The sequence below is a fragment of the Notothenia rossii genome (genome assembly GCF_949606895.1).
Source record: "Notothenia rossii genome assembly, chromosome: 6".
Taxonomy (NCBI): domain Eukaryota; kingdom Metazoa; phylum Chordata; class Actinopteri; order Perciformes; family Nototheniidae; genus Notothenia; species Notothenia rossii.
Window position 1 is genome coordinate 73694074 of NC_136909.1, and position 22476 is coordinate 73716549.

Sequence of the window (22476 nt, forward strand, 5' to 3'; positions counted from 1 at the left end):
GAGGCAGCCAGTCCAGAGTCTTGTCACTCTCCCATGCAATTTCTTTGTGCCGTTCTCAGCCATTATATACATTTAAACGTATACTTTTCCACCGATCAACAGCAAAGTGTTTCCTTCACAGTTCTGACGGATAAAGCCATTTTTTCTTTTTTTATATATGGTTTGTCACTTTTAATCAATTCCATCCCTTATCAATCAATTTTCAACCTTGAAGCTTTGTAACCCCAATTCTATCCCTGCATTGTCATATCATAATTTCTATTTGACTCAATATGTGGCGGTATAGATTCAATTTCTTTGACAGTGTCAACACTTGCTTCTGGAAAATTGTCGCAGCACTGCAATTTATAGATAATAATAGTTGTCACATTGTAGAAAGGAGTGAAGGTCACGGAGCATGACAATAAAAGGATATGTATAGAACACACACACACACACACACACACACACACACACACACACACACACACACACACACAGCTGTCTATACACATACACTAATCTTTACCCTGCAGCCAAAAACACAACAATATCAATGAAGCAGCACGAACACTAACAGTTCAAAGTACTTGAACTGTAAAGCCCACTAATAGCTTTTTTTATATTTTACACACTCATATATTCCAATTATAATCATATCTTAAATGACATTAATCATGATTCCCCAAAAGGGCTCTTTGCCTTTCTATTTCACAAAGCCACTAGGATATCATTGTTCACATTTCACCGCCCTCTAAGCGATTGCCTCACTTCATTTAGCACTTTACAGAGCCAGTGTGCACAGGTGAAATAAAGAGCCCTCCCACCACTCCCCCTTCCCCAACATCTGACTCAGGGCTCCCAAAAAGCTGAGGCTGGCCCGGACCATTAGTCACCTAGCCGGGAGCAAAACCGTCTGCTAGCATCATCAACTGCAGCAGAGATAAAAGCTTGGAGGAAATGGCCGAGGTGGAGTGACAGTCATTGATGTTGGTTTCCACTTGGCTCAGTTGATAAAATAAATCTCAGTTCACTGTCTGACACTCTTACTCTCTCTTACTGTCTCTTTCTCAGAGCAAGAAGCATGCCAACAAGGTACGTTTGTTCTACATGCTTCACCCAGAAGATGGAGGACCCCCTTCCAAGAGACTGCGGCCAGATAACCCAGTAAGCTCCCTGCATGTGTGTGTTTCTGTGTCTGTGTTGCATCTTTCATATAATGCTATTTACATTTTATTTCGACTTTCAAGCTAAACATGTAGTATTAGTGCATGGAATTACCTTAAAGATGTAACGTTTTGTGGTACAATCACAAGCTGAAATAACTCTGAAGAAGTGTTGGGAAACACAATTATCTGCATGCTGAAATGTGTGAATTTGTGGCTTTATGCTGTAGTTGACAAACAGAGTTGACTTGTCTTTGTCTAATCCTTTCCTGGGCCTGTCTCTCTCTGGCTCAGCCATTGCAGCTCATGAGAATATTTGTTTGATCTATTGTCTGCACTTGTGCATTATAATTCTCCCAAAAGAGGTTTTGCCTGGTGTTTCTGGCTAGATTTAGTGAGTGCAGACGCCACCAAGCAGCATTTTATCAGACTATTGCAGGCTTTGGCTAGGGAGGTCACTGCATTGCTGATATTTGTGAGTCTGTCTTTGTGTTGTAGGTTAGAAATTGTTTTTTTGTTCTCTTTTCTGCAACTGTAGCCAAAGCTGAGGTTGCATTTGTATCCACAGTGAGTTGATGGAGCAAAAAAGGCCATTTAGCTGTTGATTCAATGTTGACTTTGTATATGTGCATCTTTGTGTGTTTGCGTCGGTGAAAAGAAATGTGACTATTGTGTCCAGGGAGCTTTACTATAGGGCATTGTGTGCCCCATTTCTCCAGCAAGCCCATAAGTCCCACATGGCATAATACACACATACACAATACATTTACTTTGAGGACACAGCTGGTGGAAAAATAAAGCTTATCAAACTAACTGACAAATCAGAGAGAGTGGAGAGAGAGAGAGAGGAGAGGAAGAGGTGGAGCGGCTCTAAAAACAGCACAGTACCACAGCCAAGACCCTGAGCCCAGCTCCAATTAGCTTTGAACAGCAATGACCCTCTGTCCTCCAAAGACAGGACATTCATAATAAAAACTCAAATATTTGCAAACATTAAGTACAAGTGATTTCAGGCTGCCCTTCATAAATAGGCAATGAACCGTTTTGAACCCTGACAAATTATGTGTGTGATTTTTGGCTCCATGCTCTCACCCAGCATATGTATAAAGTCTCATTGAATAACTCTATTAGTCTAGATGCTGAGAATATTTCAAAAATAGATAAAGAACTGTAAGCCATTAACATCCATGCTCAAAAATAACTAGTGTTTATTGCTATTATCGCCGCACTTGAAGGCAGAGTGACAAGCCAGTCTTCATAGAGAGAAGAGAAGCGATAATTGCTTAAATAATGCGGATAAAAGCAACACATATTTAGACAGTCGCTCCTGAAAGGCATTCATACTTTTGCAATCGTTTTGACACATGGAAAGTTGCATAAAGAGTTTTAGATGAGCTTTAGAGAAGTTCAAAACTGCTTGATTTTGAACAATCGCTTTGTGAAGGGCGTGAATGTTGGATTGAAAGTAGTGGAAATTGTCAGACACAGCTCCGTTATACCGAGCAAGGAAAATGATGCGGGGGGGGGGGGGGGGGGGGGGGGGGGGAAGCAGGTTTATAAAGCTTTTCAGAATAATGTAATAGTGTAAAACTCTGGAAATGGGCATTAATGTTTCTTAGTTCACCCGTGTTCCTTAGTGCCCTTAGATGTCATACAGTCAAACTATTGGGCATGTCAAGGGCACATGGGTTTATAACTGTACTGTAGGAACACACCTGCGTCTCCATCTGTCTCCCTAAGTGAATAAGACATGACTCAGCCCCTCATACGGGACACTGAACAGACCATCATCTGCCGTACAGTAACGCACCGTGACCGCCTCAGCTAGCAATTTACTCGTAACCTTTCACGCAGAGATGTGACATTGATTATCCGACAATGCTGCAAAACTGATTGAAGATGGAAGCTCCTCCAGAGAGGAAATTCTCATCATACAACTTAGGATTTTCATCTTTCAACTCTTTCATCTTATCTCCCAGTTTTCTAATCTTTTTTCTTACACTTTATTTCAGTGTTTTTGCCCTCTGTTCTCTTACCGATTGACATGCTGCATTCCAATGGGAACAGCCGAGAAAGATTTTCTCAGAGTGAATGAAATGCCAGCTTCTACCCAGTGCAAAATGTCATGCCTTGAAATGTGTGTGTGTGTGTGTACGTGAAAGTGTCAGAGAACAAACATAGAGAAAGTAGGTCATAAAGGTGCTCCCAGATGAAAGAGGAGGGGACTTTATCCCTTTTTTCCCCCCCGATTTTCCACCATGCTCTTTCTCCGTCTGTGCAGCTTTTTACCTGCGCAAAGGGCAAGAGATAACAAAATGTGTTTTTCTCGCCTATTATTTTTCCTCTAATGCTATATCTGCACTCTGGGTCCTTTTTTAAATTTACACTTTCAGCACTCCTTCAAATTCCAAATGAGAGGGTCTGTTTCCTCTGCTGCTCAATGTGTATATTTAGAAATGTTTCCCACAGCGCCTCGACACAGAGCAGTTGGATAAGTAAGGAGGAGCAGAGAGAAAGCAAAACAGAAGGAGAAGAAGATTAACACAGCTAATTAAGAGTCTATTGTTAGCTGCACGAGCAACATGAAACCAACCCAACACAAAATATTCAGCGATACACAGGCATCACTAACAGGCTGTGGATAAACAGGCAGACATGCAGCATTGCACACACCAACAGAAACACACTCGACAATTAGGTCGCATGCAAATCAGTCTCAACAGATGTGCGAGGTGCGACAGGTAGAAGCAAAATTGAAAGGAAAATTGAAACGAGCAGAGGCAGGAACCGAGAAAACTAAAATGAAGAAACAGAAAGGTTGATGACTTTCAGCGGAGAGCGATGATGGAGGAAAACAGTGAGTCAGAGATGCTGTTTATTGTTTGAAGTGGCGTAGTGGAGTGGCAGCTGTAATGAGATGACACTTATTCATATGTCATTCACCCACACACTCGAGATTGTTTAAAACCTTCCCCGCACTGTCACCAAATCCCTCGTGTAACATTGTCATTGAGCGACAGGATTTGTTCTACCATCTTCTTTCACGAAGACGCTTCTTTGTGTTTTAGTCCCTTTGCTGATGCTTTTACTTTTCAGTGTGTTTTGACAGGTGAGACCACAACATGCTGCCACTGAGACTCATCTCAGACTCTTTGTCCGGAGTAAAAAAAGAAAAATGCAGTTTTTGGACATTGGCTCACTGCGGTTGATTTCCCCCATCCTGGTACAACAAGATTTCAGTAGAACAAGATCTCAGCAGCGCTGCCCGGGGGAGAGGATAAGTAGACAAAGTAGGCGAGGGGGGGGAAGTGTAGGGAAAGAGCAATAGGATGACTAGTGAAAAAGACAAGAGGAGGAGCATAATGTACGCATTAGAGGAGGTGGAACAGAACAAGGGGGAGATGGTAATGAGGAAGCGGGGGAAATGTAGGTGAAAAGGATGTAATGGAGGAGAGGAGACTTGTCCTCATGGGTGCTGCTGACTATGATTAATAAAGACTATGATTAAGTATAGGGAAGCCATATTTACTTAACATATTGTAGATCAAAACAAAACTTGCCTTTATCTTCATTTGGCAACCTGAGACAATGCTTCATAATAAAGCACAACAAAATGAATTTGTAGTGACTGACAAGGAGAGGGAAATTGAGTTTACTGGTGATGGGGGGGGGGGTGGACCAGTTCATAGCTAGCTCTTAACATGATCACAGCGGGGACAGACACGGGGGAGGAGTGGAGGCGAGGCGAGAGGGAGGAGGAGTGGAGGTGGCGAGGGCCTGCCAATATAGATAAATATTTCATCCCACAACACACAGAGTCACTGAGACTGGTGCCCGGAGGGGAGGGGGGGGGGGGGGTGAGGGGGGGGGAGAAAAGGCAAGGCAATGACAAAAAGCAAGAGAAGAAGAGTGAGAGAAACAGAAAGCATTGTAAAAAGAAAGCAGGGACAGCTGAGGGACAAAGCTAGGCCTGAGAGGTAAAGGTGTCCTTAAGTCGCACATTCACTGTCCGTGATGCTAACCAGGGCTGACACAAGACACACAGAAAAACAGAGCACACACTCACAGACTTAGATATGGTGTTGTGATGCTGACACTTTTCTATTATTGTCCTCTGCCTCGCTGAGACCAAAGTTTCTCTCCTACATCTCAACTTGACACTATAGAGCGTCATTGTAAAGAGAAAAAACAGATAGAAAAAGGGAGGAATGTGCAAACCAAAAAGGAGTTTGCATGAGGCAAAGAAAGACTTAAAGAGAATTCAAGTCTGGATGAACAGACGGCGACATGGTGGAGGTTCAATATGAGCAGCAAGAAGAAGAAACAAACTGGGGGGAAAAGTTGTGAAGAATTTAAAAGGTTGGCTCTGAAACCGTGAAATATTGCTTTTCTTCAATCAGGAATTCAAAAAATATAAATCACCCCTGTTTCCATTTATATATATATAGAAATATGAGAAAGCTGAACATCACACCCGTGATTGCAATATGTAATTCTGAAATCTTGGTCTTTAAGTATTAATATGCTGAATAACAGCCACTCCTCTGGCAAGGCCGTCCACAAGTTGTTGGAGCTGCTGCCATTCAGCCACGGGGCATTAGTGAGGTCAGGGACTGATGTCGGACGATGAGGCCGGGTTGACAGTCCGTCTTATTTCTTCCCAAAGGTGTTGGATGGGGTTGAGGTCAGGTCTTTGTGCAGGCCAGTCAACTTGTTTTTCACCACACAGTCAGAAAAACACAAGAGAATTGTGTGATGAAGAATTTCAATTTTCTTTAACACAATATATTGTGTATGTGTACATATATATATATATATATATATATATATATATATATATATATATATATATATACACACACACACAATGTATATATTGTTTTTCCCTTGAGTTTAGTTCCCATATATGTCATAAACAAACTGAAAAAGCTATAGAGGTGTGCATGTGTATTTGTGTGTATTTGCAGGCGAGAGTTTGTTTGTTTGTTTGTTTGTTTGTACATTTGTGTCAATCAGGCGGTTGGTCTTTTTGTTTGTGTTCGCTCCCTCCCGTGGGGAAGAACTCCCCCTCATCATTAGCAATGATCCAGCGGCGGTGAAAGGGCCAAGCCACAGTCTCAGCCCAGAGAGAGATTAATATTTGATCAGCCTTCTCTTTGCTTTCTGTATGTATGTATGTATGTATGTATGTATGTATGTATGTGTGTGTGTGTGTGTGTGTGTGTGTGTGTGAGACAGACAGTCCACAAGGTCAGTGCAAAGTACACAACTTCCCATTTTTCATCTCCCCCTGCCTTTTCTCGCCTTCACCTCTCACTGCCTCTCTTCTCACATCATTCCTTTCTTCACCTCCACCAACCTCTTTTCTTTTTCATCTCCCTCGACCCCTCCATCCATATGGTTCATTTTGGTCTCATGTGACCTCTCTCTCCCTCCTTCCCTTGTCTCTCTCCTTTACCTTCTGCCCCCTCTGCTCTCCTCCTGTAGGAATGTTCAGAGACCGAGGTGGACAGGAACAAGTGCTGTACGCTGTGTAACATGTTCTTCACTTCCGCCATTGTGGCCCAGTCGCACTACCAGGGCAAAACCCACGCCAAGAGAGTCCGCCTGGTGCTGGGGGAGCAGCCCAGCCTGCCCTCAGCCATGACCAGCCCCACAAACACAGGTATCACACACCTTTACTTTATAGTAGTATATTTTGATGCCGATACTTCTGTACTTTTACTTAAAGGTGGGGTAGGTCATTTTGGAGAAACCAGCTCGAGTGCGCTGGAATTTGAAAATACACAGCCGGAAAAAATGTGCCACTTCCTTACAGAGCCCCTCCTCCAACACACACGAACGCGCACATGACCAATGAGGGCACAAGATAAGTTTGTGCACAGATGGAAGGCTGACAGGCAGGTAGGCCATCCAGTTATTTTAGCCGGGCCGGCTAAAATGATTGGTTGTACTTTTTACAGTACTACGGCTTCCACAGATTACATTTTTTTATGGATTTGTTGTCAAAGCACTTAAGATATTCATTGCTATCGGGATGTTAAGAGCATTCCATGGAATATAACAAAAAGTGTATCTCGAGCCGGTTTCTCAAACTTACCTACCACACCTTTAAGTAAGATTTTATACGCACGACTTGACTACTTCTTCTTCCACCAATGCATCAGTCGAGTTTGTAGGGAAAGAAAGAGAAAAGAGTATAATCCAGATTCTACTTGTCCTTTTACTGGTCAGACCTGAAAGTGAAACTTGACACGTCTAATCTATAAAACAACTGACTGTAAACCAGTGCTTTTGTGATCAGCTGTTTCTACCCAAGCTGATCAATACCTCTATTGAATTCCGATCATGCTGTTTGAACACTGACTCCCAAAGTAATTACCTTAGTCGAAAAGACTGCTCGCACACGCTTCTGTAATCCACACATCTAGTTTTTGCAACTTTTGCACTGGAGTGAGAATTATTTTGAGTTCAAAGCATACATTTTTATCAGAAGTGGATTTGGAAAGCTTTAGTCATGCTTCAGTCAAAATGTCTAGCCTGGATATCAGAGGGAAATGCCTGGGAATGCTAACATGCCAGGGGCCAGGAAGTTACACTTTGAAGGTGAAGCTCACAGACAGCCTTTCATTTATAAAGGTCTTGTGGTAAGTATAAAACAATTACTTTAAAAAAATCAAGGCATGCACAATTTTTATATTTTTGTTCATGCTTTCATGATTGATTAAGATTAGCATTTTTCTAATAGTCAGTGCTCGTGCGTCGTCTCCAGGGGAGCTTTACATAATGAGGTTCAAATGTGAATTCAAAGAGAATTCACAGCGCTATAAACACACAATGGCCACAAAATGGAGTGTTATAATCAAGCCCCTGAGTGACTTCTGCTAAACTTTGGCCCACTTTGAAGAAGTGTCACTTCTGTGCTTCCGCTGCCGTGGAGTTTGCGTGGTTTTGTGACAGTGGGACCTGGAGGAAACAAGAGAACAAGAACAAGGAGAGAAAGAGTGACCTGGGAGAGAAGAAGAGGATTTCAGGAGAGATTAAAGTCAAAAGTAGCCTTCATGATCGCTCTGAAATGATCGCTCCGCAAAAGATGCACAGCCAAGCTGACAGGCTGGAGCGGACAGAAAGACGCTCATGCACACACACAATCATCAGAAACACACATCAGCAGGATGACTTATACATGCACATTCATATTCGACATTCACTTGCTTCTCAGGACACATGGACACTAATATACACACAGAAACACACTCCAACACACACATCAACACAGAGCACACAGTGAGAGAGAGGAAGCAAAGGCCATGTGTGTTGGAGAAGCCCTTGAGAGGTGGAGAGCAGAAGCTGTACCTGCATTCCCTCCCCTTTCACACATCACACACTCCAAACCACCGCCTCCTCCTCCTGCACACACACTATCATGCACACTTCCTGTGCCCCATTCCGTGAAAAACACTTACTTCTGCTCCACTGTGCTGAGATCAGAGTCATGGGAGAAAGGGAAGGGTGGGAAAACAAGGGGACGGAGAGGAACATTGCACCAGAGGAGCTCGGCTCAGCACGATCTTCACTCATGCACGGGGGGACACACACACACACACACAAGACTGCTGCACCAGAGATTTTTGGATGAACTGTTTCAGGACGAAAAATGAAATGACAGTAGAAGAGTTTACTGAGTTGAGTTCTGTAAGTGAGATGATAGTGTGGCGAAGGCAAACACAAGCAAAGGGAATGTGAGTGGGTGTGGTTGGTGAGTTGAGCAGAGACACAGCCATAGATACAGTTACTATGTGAACAGAGCCCGAATACACATCAACGTACTGTATGAGCAGCCAATCAGCCTGCAGGGCTGGAGTCAGGTCAACCCAGGCGCACGCACAAAAAATAATATTCAGGTTCACTGGCCAACACTTCATGAATGCTCTTCATTTGTTATCAGTGAGCTGATGGTTATTGTGAAAGAAGTGTTATGACTCATTTGGGCTCAAAAGCATGTTTATGGGGGCTTTTGTCCATCAATATAAAATGTGTACTCAAAGTGGTTCTATCTCGTCATTGACACATTGTAGAAGGCAAATCGGCACATTTGGACATGCCATCTGTCATTATGAGCTTTCACACACGATTTGGCTGTGGACCTAGCACCCCCTCACTGTGATCAAATACACAGTTTGTTCTAAAGGAATCCTCTCTGCTCACACACACACACACACACACCCACGGCCTACTCTGGAGCTTTAATCATTCTTACACAATCACAGGTATTCACACATTTTCCTACAAATGCATTATACATTCATTACATTACATGTTAAGACGCTTTTATCCAAAGCGACTTATACTTAATACTGTGGACAATCCCCACAGGAATAATTGGTGGTGAAGTGTCTTACCCAGGGACACAACGACATGCTGACTGCAGTGGGGTTTGAACCTGTGCTCCCCTGAGCCGAACATCAACACACTATCCACTGCGCCACAGCCTCCCACATTCAAACCGCCACCCAATCAGCCAAATGCACACAGACGGACACACACGCACATACGCAGTCTTCGCTGTGTGAGACACAACCGTGTCCTGTGGACAAGTCAGTGCCTGTTGGCTATTAATGGGCAATCACCATGGTAACCAGTGTCATGTCACGAGTAGCAGGTCACCTGGAAGTTTGCCATTTCTTGTTTCTTTTTTTGCCATTTCCCAGTTTATTTCCTCATAGAGGAAAATAAATGAAGAGGGGAGGAGAGGAGAGGAGAGAAGAGGGGAGGAGAGGAGAGATATGGATGAAAGGGGAGGAAATATTAGATGAAAGGATGTAGGTAAAAAAAAAAAGATAGAGCAGGAAAGTTCAGACGTAGTAGATGTTAGTGGAAAGCACTTGCAGTCTGCTCACTGGATTGCTGATGGCTTCCTCCTGACCCTCATCTATGTTTCACAGATGTGACCTGCTGCAATCTGCCGCTCCATCAGTAACCTACAGCTCTCACATTTAGTGGGTATTTCATCCAGTTTTTTTTCTTTTCAGAAAGACAGTGTCTTTATCTGTTCGATATGAATGAATGAATGTCCCTGTTAAATGTTATTTAATCATTATATTTAGATTTGATGTGATTGTTTCCTTCAAACTCAATTAGATTTCATATTAATATGCTCCCCCTCCTCCCTGTGCAATCCTCACCCCTGCCTCCACTTCATAACTGTTCACATCTTCTTTCCCCAGACTCCTCCCCTTCCACCCCGTTGCCTGCAGACCCCGCTGCGTGCCCCACTCCTACCCCTGACCTGGCATGGCCCCTGGGCGTGGTCGGGGGAAACGGTGGAAGAGAAGCGGGGAAGTACTGCTGCCTGTGCGGCGCCTGGTTCAACAACCCGCTGATGGCCCAGCAGCACTACGAGGGCAAGAAACACCGCAGGAATGCAGCCAGAGCACGCCTCCTGGAGCAGCTAGCGGGCAGTCTGGATGCCACGGAGAGCACAGGTCAGACTCCTGGCCCCGGGCCCACAAAAGTGACAAGAGAAGGGCAGGCGGGGAGTTAGCACTTTGTAATACGAAAGATGATAAGGGGGAGATCAGATTCAAGATCTGTGGCAGCGAGGGTGGACTGAAATGTTCATGTGCCTTTCTATGTGGTGTCCGTTTCACCGATTTTTTACTGAGGAAAGCCACACCCGTTATTCACAGACAGAATTAGCACCACCAGCTAGTTACTGTTAAGGTCGGCTTATTCACATTCACTGTGCATTCTGATGAATACGGGTTCTGTGACCCACTACCGGTGTCCTTGAACCATATCTGTTTCTATTAATTATGTGCAACACTTTGATTTACATGCTGCTGCATCGAAAACAAAATCAAAAAGGACAGAAAACCTCAATTTTATTCAAAGCTTTATAATTCTGTGGTAGGGTAATCACAACATATTTAAATGTTCAAAGACATTCCACCTTTGTTTTTATTGTGAAACTCTGTCTATGTCATTTGGGTTGTTGAAGAAGCACCAGATCTATCCAGATATAGCGGTTTGGGTTTTGAAGCTACAGATTTCTCAAAGAAAGCTGACAAATTGGGGCATGTAGTTCAAAAACATGTTAAAGAACAGCCGTGGGTAAAACAAATAATGCGGCTGTCGAGTTGCATTATTGTACCTGTAGGAAACAGGTGTTTTGGAGCTCGATGCCTTGCCTCTGTCAGAGCCAGATGCTTAATTTACTTTACATTGCTTTTTCTTAAATCACTTGAGGAAATGTAATACAAGATCATAACGGTACTAAGCTAAAGATAAACAAAATCATATTAAAGCTCATCCATCATCACAAACATGTGTTTCTCCCTAGAAGTGTTTCTGAATGTTAACACATCAGTCAATCGTCTCCATGTTGGTTGTCTGTGGTCACAGTCCCCTCATATTACAGCATAGCTCTGACACTTGTTACTAGTGCCAGCAGTTCAGCATGTTAAACTGTCCTGACAAAGTAATGGGACCTACTGTACAGTATGTCGGCATGCTGCATACATCATACCTACAGTAAAAGGAAATACATTACATTATATCATCTAACATCATATTTCTGCTGAAGGTGAAGGATGAGTGCCAAAGTAAATCAGGAACTTGTGTTTACGATTACGCTGAAAGGTTTGTTTTTTTCTGTTATAGAATTAATTTGTAAAACACAGGTTTATTTCATTATGTAGCGATTCCTGGGTTTTAATTTATATTCTTTCTCCCTCCCACACAAAATACTTCCATGCACAAATGTAGCAGCAAGAGGACACTTATTCACATACTCACACACACATTTATGCCAGAAGGGTATTCTAATGAAATTATTAATAGTCTTTGGCACAGGAAGTGATTTTTTTTTTTTTATTCCTGGTTCCTACTGTATGAGTGATATCGTCTAACAGCCTCCTACTGCAGCACACAGCCCAACATACTGGGTGTTTCTCAATCTGGAGTACGCTTGCTTGGTAGCACATGTCTGCCGAGCATCTTGCTTCAGAAGCAAGGCAAGAATACTTCCTGGCATTCGGAAAACGAAGAGTGGAACAGGCGAGCAAGTGTGCAGGTGTGCGTCATATGAGAGGCCCCGCCTTACATTTTCCGCCACAGATTTGGGGAAATTGGTCCGTGCGCAAAGCATTGTGGGGATTTTAAGACCACGGAGTCTACACATGTGAATCCTCGAAATTTCTCGCTACGAAGTACGCCGGGCTCGGGAGAATTCCAAGTATGCTGGACATTTGAACAGTACTTCGGCGGCACTCGATGACGTAGTATGCTTGAAATAGTGGCTCTGGAGCAGCTTTACTCGAGATTAAGAAACACCCACTATGCGAGTACCACACCACCTCGAATACACACACATTCCAATCTGACACACTGCATGCCAACACTGCTTCGTGTACACACACACACACACACACACACACACACATGCAAATCCTCTGTGAGCCGAAGCTGCACCGTGCGCTTTGTGCTCCAGGTGCCATGACACAAACCATCATCTCAAGAAGCCAATCATATTAAGAGCATGAGTCATTTTGCCGCCTACACTGGCTCAGAGGCTTTAAGTGGTGTCATGTTGGATATCGTCCTCCTTCCACACACTGTGACCCACATCCCACAACCTCAGCTGTTTTGGGGTTTCAACTCCAAATCTCAGCATGTAGCTCCAGAAGATAAATCAGACTTGAAGTATAACATAGTCAGATTTGTACTTGATCAAAGATATTTGCTCTCGGTGGAGAGTGACGCTCTACTGCAAAATCTATTACCCGCCTTCTTTTCAAGGGCAATGAATGGTCCCAGATTTCTAAGTGAGCTCACAGCTGACGTGATCTATTATACGTGCCATCAATCAAGTGTTTGTTCCAGCGCCTACAGTCTGAAACACTTTGTTCACCGCAGTACGGCTCCATTGTCAGCAGGCGTTTGTTCTTCCTGAGTTGGACACATTTCCATTGGTGCAAGATTCTCACATCTGATTGGCTTTCATCACCGTTTCAGGTGTGAATTCGCAGGTATAACCGGGTGTAATCTCGTGGCTGAAGCTGAGCTGAGACAGAGAGGAGGGAGAGAGAGGGGGGAATTGTGTCTCAGCCAAGTGCAGATTCGTCTCTGTCCTTTTGTCCTCCTTTTCACGCTGTGAAACAGTTTTCTCTTTACACTCGGTTTTTCTTTTTTTCCTCGCCCTCTTCCTTCTGCTGCACTCTGTCTTGTGTTGTTGCTGTGGTATTTGTGCGTGTAAATGCATGTGCGTGTGTGCGAGCTCACCACTAGGGGCTCATATCTCTCGTCATGTCTCATCTGTCATCCTCATTAACTCCCCACGAGTCGCAGGTGAATTATTTACACACCAATATTTCCTCTCTCTCTCCAAACTATAGCTGCACAGACTGCCTGCTGTATTGTCTGGATGTGTCATATTGATGACACTGACCTTTACTTGTACTCGCATATTCTGTCTTTGTCTCTCTCCCTATTTCCCGCTTCCTCTTTCAGACTCTCAAGACCAAAACATATAAAAAAAGGATATGACATTTATATCGAAACCTTTTCTTACTCCTGGATTTTCCCGGTGTAATTGTGCAGACAGGGCCCAGGGGAGTCTGTGGTTATTCTTTACAGCTAGGTGCCAGACAAAACCCTTGGAGATGGATTACGGAGGTGGACGAGGGAGTTGCAGTGGGGCTGGCCACTGACGAGCAATGGAGCCAGCCGGACTCGGTTGTCTTTTTACATAAATCCCGACAGGAGTAGAAACCCCTCAAGACAGAGTCGGGGCATTGTCTCCACTCTCTGGAGACTCAGTAGATAATTAGAATCAGTGAGATAAGCGTCTAGGAATGGGCTGTGTGTGTGTGTGTGTGTGTGTGTGTGTGTGTGTGTGTGTGTGTGTGTGTGTGTGTGTGTGTGTGTGTGTGTGTGTGTGTGTGTGTGCCAAAGCAGGGAAAATTGCTGTGTAATTGATGACTGTGCCGATGTTGGGACACAGAGCTGACCTCATCGCCCATGAGGCAGCACTCACTGTGACAGAGTTGCAAAAGCAAATTGCTTTTATACGCGCACACATAAACAAGATAAACTGTACAGCAGGTTCTGTAAATCCCACATATAAATGCCAGTTTTTTCTTTAAGTTTTATACTTTCCCAGTTAAACGATTTATCATCAACACTCATATTTGCGTTCCATGCTGTTTACTTGATTACACGGGACATTATCTGCTAGATAATAATAATGGGCGCCACTAAATCAGCATGTTATTTTTATATATAAGTGTAAATGCTGACCTTTATTGCACTGGTTCTCATTAACCATGACTGAACTGTACAGTCTAAATGTGTTTATTATATGTACAGTACATGCTATTTTATCGATACTCATTTATTACTCTCGCCTACTGGGGGGATCGCAGCCCACTGTCATTAAGGCCAAATCTTAATACAAATTGTGCTCAGGAAGGAACTGTATTTACTTGCCTTTATGACCAAAGAGATTTAAATATTCCAGACTTTAACGGATTGTCCCTGTAGTAGACCAAATAGTAAATACTGGAAATCCTGCCATGTACTTTTCCACTTGATAACCAAGGCTAGAAAACATCTCTTATTCCTATATGGTCCTCTTTCGTAGTATTTATTTCACAACTACATGCCATTTCTGATAGATTTCATACCTCAAGCATGTCATCTGATCTACACTACAAATGTAATGTTTTGACATCAAATTGGAACTGTCAATACATCATATGAAATGTTCAAACAATAGCCAGCCTGAGTCTATTTATAAAGTGCTGCATGAATGAGTCTTAAAACTTGAAAATGTGTTAGCATCTTACCACTTCCGTTTCCCTCTTTTCATAGTCAATGTTGTTCCGAACATAGGTGGGTTGGTGGGTTGGTTAAATGCCTGGAATAAATGTGTTTGAGCTGAGAATGTTAGTTTGTTGATAGCCAAATGTTAGCCTTTTACTTCTAGTGATTGCATTTACGCTTGAATAAATAAATAAAAGTGGTCTTAAAATGTTGGGCTACCCTGTTGAACCAAATGTGCAAGTCTCATAAATGCATGTCTGCCAGAGATCTTATTTTAACCCATATTTCAAAATCCATATTTCAAAATCCTATTGCTTTTTGTTGAGGGACCCCTTGTGATGTTAGGTTCCGGGTCGGCAAATAAAACTACATCATCACTACACACCTCTAGATGTAAAAGTCAAGTTGAGACGGAGGACAAATAACACAATTGAATGAGCTGTAGCGTGAAACTGGAAACTTAAGAATATGGTAGTTTTATCTAAAGGCATTACTTCAGAAATATAGTTTGTTTCCTGTGTATGATAATTTTTCGTCAAAACAGATGGTCTGTCCAATTACTGTCACGTTCTCTGCTAAACTAATTAGTCCCTCTATAGGTCCTTCAAAGATTGTAGCTTGGTAGAATTCCACTTCCTTCTCACTCTGAATCCCTGCTCCACCCCTCTCTGCGATGGTATTTGTGATATATTCTAGGGAGACGTACTGTCAAGCCTTTGCGGCAGACTGTTGGTTTTGATTGCATCTCAATGGGCTTCTTTCTGGATCCAGTTTCATTATAATCTTCCAAAGCACATGGTAAACTAATGGTGTACCCCAGCACAAAGGCTCTGAAGAGCTCTGAAAACTATTATGCCTGCCTCCACTGTGAATAACACTACACATGAATACCACAGTGATATTCTCAGATGCAGTCGGTCCCAAAGGAGGAAGCAGAAAACAAAGGAAAATTCTACTTTGAAATTATCCAAATGTAACTTGATGCTAAGCGTTTGTTGTAAGGTATGTTTAAAGCTTTTTTTTCTCTATGCGTTCTAAAACCATCAAACTATTTAACCAACAACGTTCAATACAGTCGTTTGTGCTGACCACTGCCTGTAAACCCTGAGAGGCTGCAGTTAGCACTTGGCGACTTCAAATGGGACAATAGTGTAGCTTGTGCTGAGGCCTACTTAGAATATATGATCTCAAATTGCAAAGAAATAGTAAATCTCTTGAAATTAACAACATTTTCTCAGTTTTCTTCCAACATCTCGTAACTTTTGACAAACACTTAGGCATCATTCCAGGGATGCCAGGGGACTTTTGCTTTTAACGACAGTCACAACCCGCTCCACATCCACTGTCTTAGCTCATCTCACCCCCTCTTTTCTCCCTCCCTGGCATATCTTCATGTGTAATTAACAAGGCTTAGAAACACCCTCACAAATACTGCTCATGCTCACAAAAAACCCACATTCACAACCCTGCGCTGCATGCTGTCAGCTCAGTTGGGTTGCACACACACGTTCCCTGCATGTAATTAACATGGATTAGGGCACAGTCTTTTCCTATGCCAGAACTGCTTTATTTAACCAAAAGTAGTGTGTGTGTGTGTGTGTGTGTGTGTGTGTGTGTGTGTGTGTGTGTGTGTGTGTGTGTGTGTGTGTGTGTGTGTGTGTGTGTGTGTGTGTGTGTGTGTGTGTGTGTGTGTGTGTGTGTGTGTGTGTGTGTGTGTGTGTGTGTTCTGGCACAGACACAAGCTGCAGCATATTGTACATCAGTGCATCTCGGCCAGGCAGTGGGGAGGTTACATCAATCAGTCTGAAAGCAGGGAATCTGTCTTTGTGTGCGCGCACACACACACGCACACACACACGGTTAATCGTGTACACAAGAAAAGACCTCTGTGTAATCCTTGCAGCGGTACAGAATTATGAGGAAGAGAAAGGGAAGAAGAATGAGAGAGAATTATCATCCCTTTCTTTTTCTAAATGATCTCTTCTCCAATGAATTGCCTTTTCATTAAGAGAGAACAGAAGTAATGACATTTTGGTTGAAGAGGATACTATCTCTTTTTTTCCCCTCGCTTCACGCACACTCGGTTATTAGCTCCTAATAGATGCAAAATATCAACATTCAAGCCAAGGCAGCGCTTCCTCCAGGCAGCTAATCCAGTTTTAGCTTTCTTGTAAATGACTGTTTGTCCTTAATCACCCCTGAAACAGATAGAGCGACTCAGACCACAGGGAGCAGATATGCCACATTATGCAGCCGTGGCCCAGTCGAAATAACCCCCCACCACTCCTAACTGTATCACAACTTCATCCCAACACACTTCACCAATTACCGCCACAGAAGGTCAAAAAGGTGATGGAATACACAGGCAACTCGTAAATCTCAAGGACAGTAATGACAGCGGAGAAAAGGGCACAACCACATAAGCAAGCACACCCAAATGCAGTCGCCACAGCCAGAATTACACATTTGTTGTCAGAAAATGAAAATTAATATGCTCAGAGAAGGAATGGGGGGGGGGGGGGGTGTTCATTGGGGCAGACTGGGAGGGCAATTAGTTTTTGACTGCTTTGCCATACAATCCTGAAGTGTCAAGGTCGTTCATCTCTGATTGATGGTGACGGCATTACGGTGTGCACATTGTGAGAAACAAAAATAGCATTTGTATAATACACATGAAATACACAGGCCAACTATGTTATGTTGCTGATTGATCTATCCTTGTTGATACAGAGAGCTTTTCCTGTGATCCTCTGCCCTCATGAAAGAAAACAGATGTGTGTGGCCATGCTGTAGTTACCAGATACAAGAGGACTTTTTTGGGGGAGGGGATACACATGTCATTGTTTCCCCCTATGGTCATTAAAGCCTAGCATGCATTCGACATCACTGCTGCAGTGTGACAATTACCACGTCTCCGGCTCCTCCACTTGGTCTTTTTATACACGTCTTAATTTTCTCCGGAAATGTTCCTCTTTCACCTAACTCTCCGCCTGCCCCTCCTCTTCTCTCTTCACCCCACTCTGCTCCGTCACTATCTCCATCCTCATCCATCTATTTCTGGGTGTTCATCTCGACCACCTGCAAACCCCCTAATTAGCTCACATCTGTGTCTCAAGCACGCATTCACGGATACAATACAGAGTGCACAGCCGTACACAAGTGCACAACCTGCTGCACTGTTCTTTTTTTACCCCGAGTGTCCCGATTCCTCCACCTTGTTGAAGTTTCAAAAGGCACCTTCACACACAAACATAGGAACAAAATAACATTCTCCAAGGTTCTAAACATTTATCTGGCTTTCTGCTACTGATCACTCCAATCAAATCTTTTTGTAGATCCTGTAATGAGGAAAATTAGTATGCACTGTAGTGTAAAAGGAAAACGTCTAAATGACAGTCATCAGTTCAAATGTGTATCATGGCTGATGTCTGCCTCACTGCTGCTGCTAACGATGACCCAGTTGATGAAAGTGTGTTAAGATTGAATAAGCTGTATTTATGAAGTGCCCTCACAGCAACCTGTGTGTTTGTGTCTCTCCAGGGCTGCGCAGTAGTTACTCTTGCAGTGTCTGCAGTGTTGTCCTAAACTCTATCGAGCAGTACCATGCACACCTCCAGGGCTCCAAGCACCAGAACAAGTGAGTACCGCCACTGAGGACATGATTAACTATCCATCCTTTCATCCAGACATCCAAAACGTTTTGAAAGAGAGATTTACAAATCAGACAATTCCCACTTTTTAATGTGTATCGTTCTTTTTTTTAAATGAGTGCATCACCATAAATATATTTTAGGATTGACAGAATGGGCCCCGTTTGTACAATGCATTGCTTTGAGTTTCTGAAGGACTTTATGTGAGAGAGATACAGCAGCCAGCGAACTGCAGCCAGGAAGAGGCTGTGACCACCATTTTCGAACTGAACGCTATCATGTTCCTGTCTTGTCCTACAGAGGAGACGCAAACGATGTCACACTACGGTCATGGTATTCCAGTTTACAGTAATCATTTCAAAGAAAATACTGAAATTGGAAAATAATTTCCGTTGGGAATGTAAGAATGTTTTTACAGACAATTGTATGGTTGCCCGTTGCCATGGTTTGTCATTAAGATGAGTCCTGTGGTTCCAAAGATTTCTATTTTATAAATGTTGTTATTTGTATTTCAGACAAAATATCATAACCTAAGCATTCATACTGCGCATTTCTGTGGACAATGACACAGGGAAAATACTTTTACACCGACAGGGCAACATTTGAAATATCTGACATTCAAAACAGCACAGCTGACATTCACTGGATAGAAATCATAATACACATAGAAGCCACAGAAATGGATGTGGAGCAGGCTGAGAAAGCGTAATGGAAACAGGGTTATTTATTATAAAGAATGACAGTCACGCAATGAGATTGTCCTTTTTCATTACCGATATGAACATATGTCATCACATCCAAAGTGAGGGAAATGACGTTTACCAGCAGGAAAAGTATGTGATATGGAACAGAAACAATTCATGCATTTACAGCGGAGATAGCTGTGAGCGTGGTTATATCAGTGTGTTGGCGTGTGTGCATGTACAGTATGTGTCTCTGTGCATTTAAAGCGATGTAATGAAATTAAGTGAATGGAATATTTGTTTGATGACGGTTGCCAAGGGATATAAGTTGGTTGTTACGGCTGTTTCTTTTTCCCTTTTGTCTTTTTTTAGCGTTGAGGCACTACAGCTGAAATATCTGTATTTTTCCGCCTCAGAGAAACAGTTGTTCCGGCTTCGCACACCGAACTACGGCAAACACGTTGACTGTTAGTGGGTGTAGTGACAATAACAACGGCACAAACAGGAAGGAGAAAGGCAGATGGGGAAGGTGAATGAGATAAGAACAGAAAGTAAATACTAAGATAGGTTTTCTTTTAGCTAAGGGCAAATATTTGTATAATCTTTCGTTAGAAAAAGGCTGTGAATTATCATGTGTTCCCCCTTATTCAGACCAAACAGTAGGTGCTATGGTTGGACACTAGTTATTAGAGCATTTTCTCTTGTCTGCACATTAGTCTTTATGCACTCACTGCAAAAGCTTCCATCATAACAACATACTAATATGTTTGGTTGGTTTAATGGATTATAGTTTATTAAACAAGAAGAAAATGAAGTCCGTGGGCTGATAAAGGGAACTGTACAAAACAAACCACCCAGAAATCATGGTCAATATCTTAGAACAGTGGAATAATAGACTATTGCAGATCACTGCACAAACACCAAGACAAGAAATGTATAAATGTATTAATAAATTCCACTGTTATTAAATAAATAACAAGCTCAAGAACATTTATTTGTTATGCAGTGCTTTTTTAGTGAGTGAGGCTCAAACACCAGGATTAGTAAGGAGGTATAAATGAGGTAGATTTCAACAAAAAGAAAGTGACAGCCCAACAGATAAAAAGGGAAGTCTTAAAAACACTCTTTCACACACTTCTCTTACCCAGAGAGCTTGTTAGATTTGCCGAGGTAAAAGCATCAAAAAAGTACATTAAGCATTTTATACAGATTTGAAAGATGACTTGATGTACTGCAGAACAAGGTTCTCAGCTGAACTTCAAGATGAGGTTTTAAAAATGGCCATAATGGACAGCATTATTATATTCACAAAGATATAATGTTGACTAGCAGGAAAATGTGTTAGTGTTTTTGGATTATGTTTGCAGAAGGCAATGTCCATTAACAACCAAATTCCACCCTGCAAGATACTGAATCCTACGGTTTTTCACTCACTCACAGTGGGCCTGGATTGGAGTGTCAGCTAAAGTCCTAACAAGTGAGATTGTCGAGATGTAAAATGTCTCTGCACAGAGGCTGTAAATCAAGGAAAAGATGGTGCCTCATAACTCTCTCCTTCTGTCAGTTAGACTGTCGTAAAGCGGAAAAAGGGCAGACGTACCGAAAGAGTCCTGTTTATGAGAGAGAGAGACGGAGAAAGCTTGACTGACTGACATAGAGAGACAGTATGGAGCACAGATACAGAGAGACGGATGGGAAGAGAGATCAGACAGACAGAAAGACACATCATGTTTGAAACAGAGGCAAAGCCAATGAAAAAAGCATTAAGATGGCAAAATACTCGGATGAATTGATAGGAACAGACGGATGGACTTGCAGTAGAAATGTAGTCATACAAACTGAGACACGGGTGGATGGGAGACAAAACGCTGCAAAGAAACCAAATCTAAATTGCAGCTGAGAGAAAATCTCCTTAAATTGAAGTAAAAGGTGGAGCCAGCGAGATAAGGAGCAGATTTGGAGTTTGCACTGAGGCTAACCCAGGGCTGCTGACAGCTGCAGGGCTTAGGATAACGAGGGGACGGATGTCGACAGGACATCGACGGATAGAGGGCAGTGAGAGACAGACTGAGGGAGAGGTAGCAAGGAGATTTACAGGGCAGTGCTCGTAGGTCACTAGATTGAAGAGGAGCACCTTCCTCATCAAGCTTTCTAGACACGCTCACAGGAAGTGGTTTGAAGTGGAGGAAGTTTGGTAGAGAGGTTTACAGAGCTGGGCTTCAGTCTTATTCACAGTATTGATATTAACTCAGCATTGTGCACAGGCATGTGACGTTTAGTTGCACAACGAGTGTTTGGTGATATTAAAAAAGGAACAAAAGTTTGGGTAATTTACAGACAAATATTTGATATCCCTACCCATCCAAAGGTTCTACTTTAATACACAGTGCATGCATTATTGTAATTGTTTTAATGCACAATCCATGTTTTACCCAGATGTTTGTATAATTGACTGTATTCATATTTTAAATCATCATGTGAACAATTTATGTCATGACCGAAAGAACGAGATCGCAGATACAAGCGGCCAAGATGGGTTTTCCCCGCAGAGTGGCTGGTGTCTCCCTTAGGGATAAGGTGAGAAGTTCGGTCATCCGGGAGGGACTCTGAGTTGAAACGCTCCTCCTTTGCTTCAAAAGGAGCCAGTTGAGGTGGTTCAGGGCACCTAGTAAGGATGCCACCTGGGTGCCTCCCTAGGGAGGTGTTCCAGGCACGTCCAGCTGGGAAGAGACCAAGAGGTAGACCTAGGACCAGGTGGAGGGATTATATCTCTTCGCTGGCCTGGGAGCGCCTTGGGATCCCCCAGTCAGAGCTGGTTGATGTGGCCAGGGAAAGGAACGTTTGGGGCTCTCTGCTGGAACTGTTACCTCCGTGACCCGACCACGGATAAGCGGGAGAAGATGGATGGATGTGAACAATTCCCTGACTTTTTCAGAATACAAACCAAAAATAAAAAACACTTATTCATATATTTTTTCTTTGTACAAACATGATAAGCAATGAGACGGCTCTTAATGATGTCTGTGGCTAAAGCGTTTATGTGGCCCATCATTTTGGATTATTTCACATGTGATTGTACAGTTTATGTAGTTTAATAGCATAATAGAAATTTTTATTCTTAGAAGTTGCCGTTCTCTATTTTTAATGCAAATGCTATGGATTGTATTAAAATCC

At 42.8% G+C, this 22476-nt stretch overlaps 2 protein-coding genes across 3 annotated transcripts in view; one reads left to right on the plus strand and one right to left on the minus strand.

Annotated features, from left to right (window-relative positions):
- LOC307043438 (uncharacterized protein) overlaps positions 1 to 22476 on the minus strand; it is a 134691-nt gene that overhangs the window by 76673 nt on the left and 35542 nt on the right. The window lies entirely within an intron of this gene.
- Positions 1 to 22476, plus strand: part of LOC307043437 (zinc finger matrin-type protein 4) — a 45098-nt gene that overhangs the window by 14802 nt on the left and 7820 nt on the right. Inside the window, exons 3-6 of the mRNA XM_079687891.1 lie at positions 1054 to 1146; positions 6633 to 6810; positions 10373 to 10630; positions 18510 to 18606. Of these exons, the coding sequence (XP_079544017.1) occupies positions 1054 to 1146; positions 6633 to 6810; positions 10373 to 10630; positions 18510 to 18606 (626 nt within the window). The remainder of the gene's footprint in view (positions 1 to 1053; positions 1147 to 6632; positions 6811 to 10372; positions 10631 to 18509; positions 18607 to 22476) is intronic.